At 49.7% G+C, this 10,066-nt stretch overlaps 1 protein-coding gene across 3 annotated transcripts in view; it reads right to left on the bottom strand.

Annotated features, from left to right (window-relative positions):
• PBX3 (PBX homeobox 3) overlaps positions 1–10,066 on the bottom strand; it is an 89,544-nt gene extending 79,478 nt beyond the window's left edge. For all 3 annotated transcript variants that reach the window (XM_065737343.1, XM_065737342.1, XM_065737344.1), the window contains exons 1-2: positions 9,043–10,066; positions 8,351–8,424 (exon numbers count right to left, since the gene is read on the bottom strand). In XM_065737343.1, coding sequence (XP_065593415.1) covers positions 8,351–8,424; positions 9,043–9,239 — 271 coding nt within the window. In that variant the 5' untranslated portion in view covers positions 9,240–10,066. The remainder of the gene's footprint in view (positions 1–8,350; positions 8,425–9,042) is intronic.

The following is a 10,066-nucleotide window of genomic DNA, read 5'->3' on the forward strand; positions in this document are numbered from 1 at the left end:
AGGTGTGCTTGGAGCCTTACCCACGGGTAATCACACCCGCAAAGTTATCGCTGCGAACAGCGACCCGCCCAGCACAGCCGATAGCCTTTGCTAAGGGCTCGCCCTGAATTAGAAGGGCAAACACTGCTAATTAAGGCAAAGAAAAGCAGAGCTGAGGAAAGCCTAATCTGCTCACCCGCAGGTAAGGCCTCGCTGTGATCTCAATGAAGGCAGTACTGCAAACTGTTCTAACAGATCACTTCTTACGTCGCAGTTTTAATCATACTCAGAACTTTATAAAATTTTCATCATACAACACCAACTGAACACATTCTCACAAACATTTCTGCTAGATAACATTTTCTACAGATAGGAAAAGTGAGACAAAAAAAGTAATAACTGAGAGCTCCCAAATGACCTCTAATGAGAGAGCAGCCGGGCCGGGCTTCCCCCACTCAGGTCTCTGCCCCCCCCCCGGGGGGGAAGGCTGCACCAGGCACAGCAGGACCCCCAGCCCGAGGCCCTCTGGAAGTGAAGTGACGCCCCTGGGAGGTGCTGGTGGTAGAAAGTTCAGTTTGGCCCCCAAGTGCCTCCATCATGCAGCTTTTTTGCTCAAGAATGTCAAGCTCGAAATAAGCAAGTGGGGACAGGGGATGCCTTCCTCTGCGTCCTGCGATAAAAGCAGGCTTTGTGTGTTTGGTTCCCAGCAGCACATGGCTCGCCACGGCAGGTCATGCTCCACCACACAGGCTTCCCAACAGCCACCGACTTCAGCTGCTGGGACGAGAAAGGCCACATGTGCAAGAGCCCGTGCAGAGCCCTGCAGTTATTTCTTACCCCTTTTCCTCTTTTTTAACTACAGGGTCTCACCACGAGCACTGTCACACCAGCACTGCTCCCCGACGGACTCTGTGACAAGGATCAGTGCAGGAGATGGGGACGTGGGCACAGCCACTGTGCCAGCACTCAGCATCGACCACCAGAGGCTTTGTTTGGTTCGGTTTTATTTTTTGGTACATTTCTGTTCAGTTTCCAGAATTACTTCTCAGATATTTTTAAACAGTATTACAAAAAGATAACTAACCACAAAACTGCAGTAAAGCAACTCCAGGGCTGAATAAAACACACACGCACACACAAAAGGAAAACGTGAACTAAATCAGCAACTCTCACGGTTGAGCCATCCTGGAGCGTCCTAATACTGCGGAGGTCTCAGCGCAGTGATCGTACCTACCATATCTGCTCCAATAAATAGGTTCAATGAGTTGAGTTAAGGGCAGAGTTTAACTATTAACTCAAAATTTCCTCGCAGTTATGGCTGTAAGTCAATCCCTTAATGTTACTTTAACACAGTTTCTGGCAGTTGAATAAAATCTATGGTCAATATTACAACCCCTTCCTTCCTCAATGAAGGAAAATATACGCGTGATTTACATAAGAAATCCTGGGGAATCAATCCTGCCACGGGGCGGGGTGAGCCGGGCTGCCCAGGGACCCACAGCGACCACTGCACTTGAGCACCCACACCCCCAGAACACACAGAAATACCCCACACCAGCACAGCCTCCAGCACAGCAACAGCCAGCAGGCAACGAGGTTATAAAACTGAGCTGTAAGATATATCTAAAATAACACCACAAAAATCAGATGACACAAAGAATCCTAATACTTTCCTTTTGTTAAGATACAGTAACTGAGAGTACAATGAAATTCTTCATGTTCGGTATCTCCCATTAGATCAATTAATATTCAGAGAAAGCCTTTAACTTGAAGTTTAAATAATCATAGAAGGAGAAAAAGAACCACCAATGTTCTAGAAGCTTCTCTAGACCTTTCAATCAATTTTATTTATATGCAAAACCAAGAGAAACTCAGAAAAAACAAAGCTCCTCCTGATGCTAAAGCTCTCAATTTACTGACAGGCAAATGGCTTCATGCTGCCACTTAATCTCATTTCTTGCATAATGCCCTCTAATTAGCATATCAAAGTGAATTAATACTTCTAGGGCATTAGCAATGGGAAAATCTGCTCCAGGCTTCACAATAGCAGTTAAGCAAGAGCCAAGAAATCCTCAAAAACACCACAAACCACTTTGCATTGCAAAACTGTTCAATTTATTTATCCTCTCTCTCTAAACACTTTTACCGCACACTGTTTTACTACTGTTCACCAAACAAAATGATAATTGCCAAAGTTACCAGCATCTGTAATGCCTGTTTAGAATCTTAATTTAGATTGTATGCTTCAAGATCTCAGGATGCTTTCATCTTTATCATACACAACAGGACGTACTGAAAAATCCTTGCTCGTATAAAAAATATACGCAATAGGGATAATATTCCTAAGTTCCATTTCCACTTGCAATAAATAATTAAAAGCTAAATAACACACGAAACAGCCACCTGCTGGACAACGAGGAATAAGAGATTAGCTTTAAATGTTGATGCATGACTTGAGCATAGCAAAAGGTTTTGACCTGTAAACACACACAGACCCACCCCCCTCCGCAGTGATTGATCTGCAGGACGCGTGATACCCAGCGCTTCAGGCGGACTGCTTCGAGGTGGAGCGGCGTGCACTCAGCCCACGGCTTACAAAGGAATTCCAACCGAACCGTCTAAAGCACTCTAACATTAAAATCAACGCATAATGACCTCTGTGTTTGTCTGCAGAGCAAGGCCTCCTGACCCAGCTCCTGAAGCCGTCCGTATGTTACAGCTGCTACCATAGCGAAATGTTGGGTTTTTTCTTTACAAAATATTTTCACAATCCAATTTCAGTCACGGGTTATTTTGTGCGCAAAATACAAAGCTCATTTTATAAACACCGACCAAAGAGAAAGCGGTGGCAGCCCACGAGCTCGGGGCCCCGCAGCCGCCGCGGGAGCGCAACAAAGGGCCGCAGCAGCGCCGGGCTCAGCACCGCTGCCTGCAGCACGACGGCAGCAGGGAGGCACGGGGGTCACAAAATAAACGAGAGGTATTTATCTGGGACTCGGAGCCCACCGAAAGAATGTGCGTGACTGAAAAATGCACACCATTCAGGTACCAGCCTTCATTCCCCTCCATATTTAATCCCCTGTTTACTTCCACTGCACAGACAGCGCTGTGTTAGAGCTCTGGCGTCCAGCTGAGAAGCACAATTCATCCGTTTGGCTGATGAACTACTCCAACTTTATAAAAGCATGAACTATAAGAGCTGACAGAAACTTTAATAATTTATATTAAATATTGATGTGAATTATTTACTCCATTCATACTTAAAGACATGAATTGCCTACCAGAGAAAAGCAAACGTGACAAAAGGTCAACACGACGGTGAAAAAAGGCAGGCTGTGTCAGGCATGTGTTATCTGAACCACGCTGATCACCTTGATAAGCGAATAGCATTAAACATGACTGCTGAGAAAACAAACAAAGCATTCTTCTCAGGGTGTCAAGTGGAGCACACCAACAGCTCCATCCATTGTACCCACACGGACCAGGAAAGCCCGCCGAGCTGCCGGCGCACGGTGAGCGAGCAGGGCGCAGAGCGAGGACCCGTTATCACTCATACAATACCCACCCAGCCCTCACACGCGTGATGTGCAAGGAATTCCAAAGCACTCTGAAAACGGAGAGCAGATACGGACTGGACTCTCTTTCTCTGCTGCGTAATTATTAATACAGCCTTCCTGTGTATTTAAATACTGCATTACATCTGTAACAATTTGGTGCATCTAATTCTGCTCGTATTTGTCTACAGCAGACTGCAAGTATCATTATATTAATGTTTCACACAAATCAATATTTAAATTGAAAAAAGACAGCGTAATATCCATACTGTACAACTTTTCCATTGAAAGCAGTAGGAGTAGAGTTTGATAAATGTGTTAAATGCAGCAAAAAGGGGCTCCTTCACATTCACTGTGTGCCATTATTATAATTTATCTCCCGATGCAAAAATTCCTTAACTTACAACAAGCATCCTAAAATAAACCGCACGGTAACTCACAGGATTTACTATTTTCAGATAAGCAAGCAAATGTGTCAAATGCAAAAATAAAACGAAGGACCTTAAAAACAGCTATAAAATAAAAAGAATCCCTGCTGCTACTTAAATTAGCATCGACAAGTACGTCCACATTTATCCTTTACGGAGGGCAAAAAAACCAACAAAAGATCTGGAAGTACAGCTCCTGGTAATCAACGCGAGGATTGCTATTTCATTCCAGCCAGGAGCACTGCCACGGCTGTGCTCTGAAGGCACGATGCAGTTACAGGTCCTGCAAGACAAAGTACCCCAATTTTTTCTAATGAACATCATCACCACCGCCTGCAGAGGAAGCGTCCGGCGAGAAACCCACCGAAGGGAGAACCGTGGTTGTGAAACGTCTGAACCTGGTGACCAAACGACGCACAACATACTTCATCCAATTTGTGGGTTTTTTTCTAGCAGGACATTTACGAAGAAAAGCAAAGCCTTTGCCATAAGGACAGTGTAACCAACCCAGTGTTGTACCGCAGGTCTTCACTTGTAATACATCTGCTGACAATTAAAAGCAAATACCACTCAGAAGGAGAACCGATGATTCAAGGAAAAATTTAGGACACTGAAGCATGAGAAAGGAAACAAAAGCTGAACAATTAGCTTTAGAAAACGTGTATGTACACAAACACACAGTGATTATTTCCTTATGCAGACAGGGTACATCAGACAAAGGTATTCAGCATCTTGAAAATAACACCAGGACTGCACATCGGTATTTTAAATAGCTGAACTGAGGAACAATAACAGCCCTGTTGGTGCCTAGGAAATGGCTAACACACACACACACACACACACACACATACACACACGTATGCTACCAGTGCCATTTCACTGCTCCATCTGAATCCTTTAACGTTCAGATAGCATTGTTAGCATTGCATATTATTATAAATTATTGCAAGTTGGTCGCACTAAATAATAATTTACCAACGGTGAAACATTGAAATTTATGTAACACAAGGGAACAATACCGTGCTACAATTTAAAAAAAAGAAAAAGGTGAAATAAAGGGGTTAATGTGTTCAAGTTTTTGTAGGAGAAGAGGCAAAAAGCGAGGGCTTCCCAGCGAGGCACCCACCAGGCAGCTCAGAGATGGCACAGCACGCTGACACAGGGTGCTTCCCAAAGAGTTGGGCCATTTTCATCAATAACGAGCTCTGCAGCACGGAAGGGCACGATACAGACCTTTAATCTTCAGAACAGCACTGTACGGTGCTTCACAGTTAAAGCAACAAAAATTAATGTTTTCGCTTACACGAAGAGCAGCCAGAAATGAACCTCATGCTTCATTCACTATTTGTCCGGTCTAATTTTTTTTTTCTTTTCATTCTTTAAAACAAAATTCTGTAGAAGAGGAGAACATTTTTAATGAACATTTTCTTCCTCTCTCCTTAGACATAAAAAATAGTTCAAGCAGCCCAACCAGCCGAGCAGGCCTTTTCTTCCCCTGCGGACACCTCCTGCAGTCGAGAAGTTCATTAAGTTTTATGATCTTCCCAAGTCAGTCCTGCTTATAAGCCTCACAAAGGCCACAAATCTGGCAAACCATCATGTATGCCATTAGGCTTTACTAGTAAATGAATGCTATTTAGGGTTTGTGGTGACAGTAAATTAGGGTTTGGTTGGCAGCTATCATTGTTTTTGTTGGACTTATACAAATAAATAAATAAATGTATCCATGGATGCATATCTGCAGATGCATTCAGACATTTTTATAAATGTGTGTTCCTATCCACACAAAAGATTTTTGAAGACAAAAAAAATTGTCAATCAACACAGTCACAGACAAACTCCTATGTCATCCCACTGGGAAATAATTGCAATTCCCTGACTGTTTTAAAATTGTGAGAATTAATACATTTTCATTTCCGTCTCCGTGAGAATAATCAGTACCTCAGGTGTAGCAGTGTACCAACGTGGATTAATCAAATCACAAATCCGAGGTGTTCCCAGTTCACAAACAGCAGAGATTTAAAAAACAAAGGCTCAGCTCAGTGCTGCATTCCTGCTGGTGGGCGCCGACGGGGACACTCAGGAATGCAACAGATGTGCTGCGCCTGGAGCAGCCAGGGCACCTCAGAGAGCAGGTAAAACACAGCAGCACGGGTCTGCAGGCTGCCTGCCCTCGTGTGCTATCAGAGGGGCTTCAGCAGAACTCTGGGCATCATTTTTCCTTGAACTAATTAAAGAAATGAGTGGCACTTAGTTTCTTTATGAAAACCATGCTACCTTGTGGTTGCCTCTAAGAATGCACGTTTCTATCAATACCTGCAAAGCTTTTAAGTGTATCAAGCAGCACTTTCTTAAATGTTAAAAAAGAAATGTCAGGCTAAATTCGGCGAGCATGGTGATCTGCTTTGTACATGGAAATACCTCACGGGGAAAAAAAAAAACAAAAACGACTGCCTAACCCTAAGTGCACAGCAAAAAGGCTTCAGATGTGATGCATCCATTAACTCATGCTGGGACATGACGGTGCTGCTCGACCTAAGCTGGGGATTCCTCCACTCATTGTCTCACTGCCGCCCTCACAAAGTACTCACTGACTGTACTGAACGCTACTGAAACATAAAAAAGGACATAATTCAACATAAATATGACTTAAATATTGCATTCCTTATTTCCGAGCAGATACGGCTGCGGTGACAAGCTGCACACCGGCTGCAGGCTCCCCTCTCACCCCTCCGAAGGGAGCAACGAAGCCGTCACAAGGATCCTACTGCCAGCACCAAGGTAAACTTCAGTTCTGATGAAAAAGCATTGAATCCCAGAGCACGATCCAATTCGGGTCCCTGGACCACGAGACAATGAAGACAACGTGGGGAGGGGGAGCCCCTGCTTTAACTGCCTCTCAGACTGCTTGTCCTTACAGTTCTGAACTGTTTGAGCTGTTCCCTACGAACAGTTTACAGGAGCTCTGCCAGGATTTGTCCTCCTTGCCGCATGCTGCGGCAGCACACAGACCAGAGCCACGCTGACGCCAAAGCTCCAGGAGCCCTGGATGAGCATCCCCAGGAAGCAGCTCCCTCGTGCCACCAGCCGCACCCCGGTGCTGCTGGCACCCTCCCTTCCCCAGGGGGTCCCCACCCTCCCCCATGGGTCCCCGGCTGTCCTACCAGAGGTAACCTGCAAACTTGGCTGGGCTGCTTGGAGCACAAAGGCAGGATCTCAACTCACACACAGTCACTGAAACACTCAGAAACGTTTCAAATCTCAGAATCTCCTCAGGTTCTCTTGCTTCTGCACAAGTAGCACCCCAGCAAACACTCGGCTGGCAGCAGCACCCCCAGCCAGCCTGGGGCGCTCCGGGGCCGCCCCTGCCAGGGGCTGGCTGTGCTCCCCAAGCCCCCCGCACGCACAGGGCCACAGGACCCGCACCGCTCCGGCTCAGCACAAGCAGGGGCCGCTGCCGGCTCCGATGCACGGGCATGAAGTTCGGGGCAGGAGAACAAACAGGAGCCGCAGACGGAGGGGCACGGCGCGAGCACGTGGGGAGGGAGGCAGAGGGGCTCGCTCTCCTTATCCGAGGTAATGTCACGCAGTGTAAGACGGAATCAATCTTAACATTCGCAGCGCAGCCGATATCCAGCCCTCAGCCGTCAACACAGCTGAAGTGGGACCCGGCGGCACAGGAGCCCGTGCACAGTGCTCACCGCGAGCACGGCGAGCTGAGCTGTGCTGCGTGCACGCAGGGGCTGCTCCCTTCTGTAATCCCATTTTTTCAGTTTGCAATTAAGAGGGCTGCAGTGGAGCGCTAAATACTGCTAAAAAGCAAACCAGTGCACGTGTTCATTCTTAAGGCCAGATTAGAAAAAAAAAAAAAAAGAAGAAAAAGGTTCTTATTCTCATAATGCAAGGCACAATATTTTTCAAAATCGTCTCCTTTAAAAAAAGAAATTTCTCTGCAAATTCAGCGATGTAAGAAATTTACAAAAATCCTTTAAAACACCTCCAAGAGAAACGCAGTATTCATTTCCGTTTCATTAATGCAGCACAGGAAGAAATTTTGCCGTGCACTTGAGTATAATTTCGGTATTTAAAACACCACCGCCCGCGAGCTGCCAGCGCGGTGCTGCTCCGCACGCGGCCGCATCCGTCACTTTCGCACCGCCCGTCCCTCTCGAGCTCTTCTCGTGCGGCGCTGCGGGCGCTGTGCGCGGGGCCGGGCCGGGCCGGGCCGGGCGCTGCCGGAGGCGGCTGAGCGCGGGCACCCCGAGCAGGGCCGGGCCGGGCCGGGCCGGGCAGGGCAGGGCCCGGCATCCCGCGGCCAGGCTGCGGGCGGCAGCGCCGAGGCGCGGCGGAGGAGGGCTCAAGATGGCTGCGGCGCGGGCCGGCCCTTACCTGTTTTCTCCTTGATCTCGCAGAGGACGCTGAAGAGCGCGGGCTTCATCCTGTGGCAGTTCAGCGCGTGCTTCCTGCAAGAGAGCACACACAGCGTTAGCGCCCGCCGCGAACATGGCGCCCGCCGCGCCGCGCCGCCAGGCCGCCCGCAGAGCCCGGCACCGGCGGCGGCATCGGCCCCGAAATAATCGGCCCCGGTCCGCGCCGGGAGCGGCCCGAGCGGGACCGGCGTTGAGCCGCGCACCGCCGCGCAGCGCCTCTGAGCGCCGGGCCGGGCCGGGCCCCGGGGCGCGCGGTGTAAATCAGCGCCGTCCGGGGCTGATTTATTGCGGAGCGGCCCGGCCCGGGCCGCGCTTTGTTTTGCACGGCGGTGATTTAGGACGGCCGCGGCTCTCCCCCCGCGGCGGTGTCTGCTCGGCGCCGCCATCCATCTCCCGCCGCGCCGGGCACGGGGGAGCGGCGCGGAAAGTTGCGGCCCGGCCCGGGGCGCGCGGACACGCGGACCCACGGACACGCGGCGCCGGGGCCGGCTCGAGCACCGCCCGCTCCTGCATTTACTGCGCGGCAAAAGGCGTTAAAAGGCGCTTCGGCCGCGCCCCGGCCGCCTGCGGGCTCCTCCGGCACCAGAAGTTCTCTCCCGGCCGCGCTCCGCGCGCGCACCGACACACAAGGCGTAACGAGACGACACCAACTTTGCTTGCGCCTCGTCCAGGCTTTGGTCGGTGATGGTCATGATCTGGTGCAGGATGTCCCCGATGTCCTGCTTCCTGCCGTCGCCGTCGGCCCCGTCGTGTCCGTGGGGAGGCGGCAGGGCCATGCCCCCCTGCACCGAGTGCCCCGCCAGGTTGACGCCCGCCAGGGTCTGCAGCATGCGGGACTGCTCGTCCATGGCCCCGCGCCGCGGGGGCACCGCACCGGGCTCGGCCCCGCCGCTCGCTCCGCGCTCGCACGGCACAAAAAAAAAAAAAAAAAAAAAAAAAGGCAAAAACCAAAACAACGACGGCGGCCGAAGGAGCGGCGGCGGAGCCGGGAGCGGTGTCGGCGGCGGATCCCACGCTCTTCTCTCCGGTGCAGTAAATCACTCTTCTTTAGTTACAGTCTTCTCCCGTCAGCACCATGCCTGCGCCGGGCCGGGCTGCGCCGCTGCCTCTCCCGGAGCGATCTTCCTCCAAAGCTTTTTATTATGATTATTATTATCCTTTTTTATTATTATTTTTATTGTTGCTTTCTATGTCTTTCCCCACGTGTCCAAAATTCTTCTTTGCGAAACAGCAAAAAAAAAAGTAAAAAAAAAAATAGAAAATGGCAAAACTTGCCTTCAGATCCCGCAGAAGTTGGGAGGGTGGCAAAGAGCAAAAACCACAACGAACCGAGCGGCCCCCACCCCGGATCGCGACATAAAAACGCCACGAAAACACAATCACAGAGGGAAAAATTAACGGCCCTCCCCCCAAAAACAACGAAGGATCCCGAGTCTGTGCGCGGGGGGACGGCGGCGGTCAGAAGTTTGAACTCGTGCAAAGAAAAGCGCGGAAATCGAGGGGAAAGAACTGTAAAAAAATTAATTACACACTCTGTGCAAAGCAACGTGCAAAAAATCTCAGCCGGCGGGGATTTATGAGCGCGGCCGCCCGGTGACTGTGTGTGCTTTATGTTGTTTGATGGCCGCTCCGGTGAGGGATTGACAGCCTGCCAATGCCACTCACTCACCCTGCA

This window comes from Cyrtonyx montezumae, unplaced genomic scaffold (assembly GCF_038088225.1).
Source record: "Cyrtonyx montezumae isolate F1298 unplaced genomic scaffold, pur_monq_1.0 scaffold_20, whole genome shotgun sequence".
NCBI classification, from domain to species: domain Eukaryota; kingdom Metazoa; phylum Chordata; class Aves; order Galliformes; family Odontophoridae; genus Cyrtonyx; species Cyrtonyx montezumae.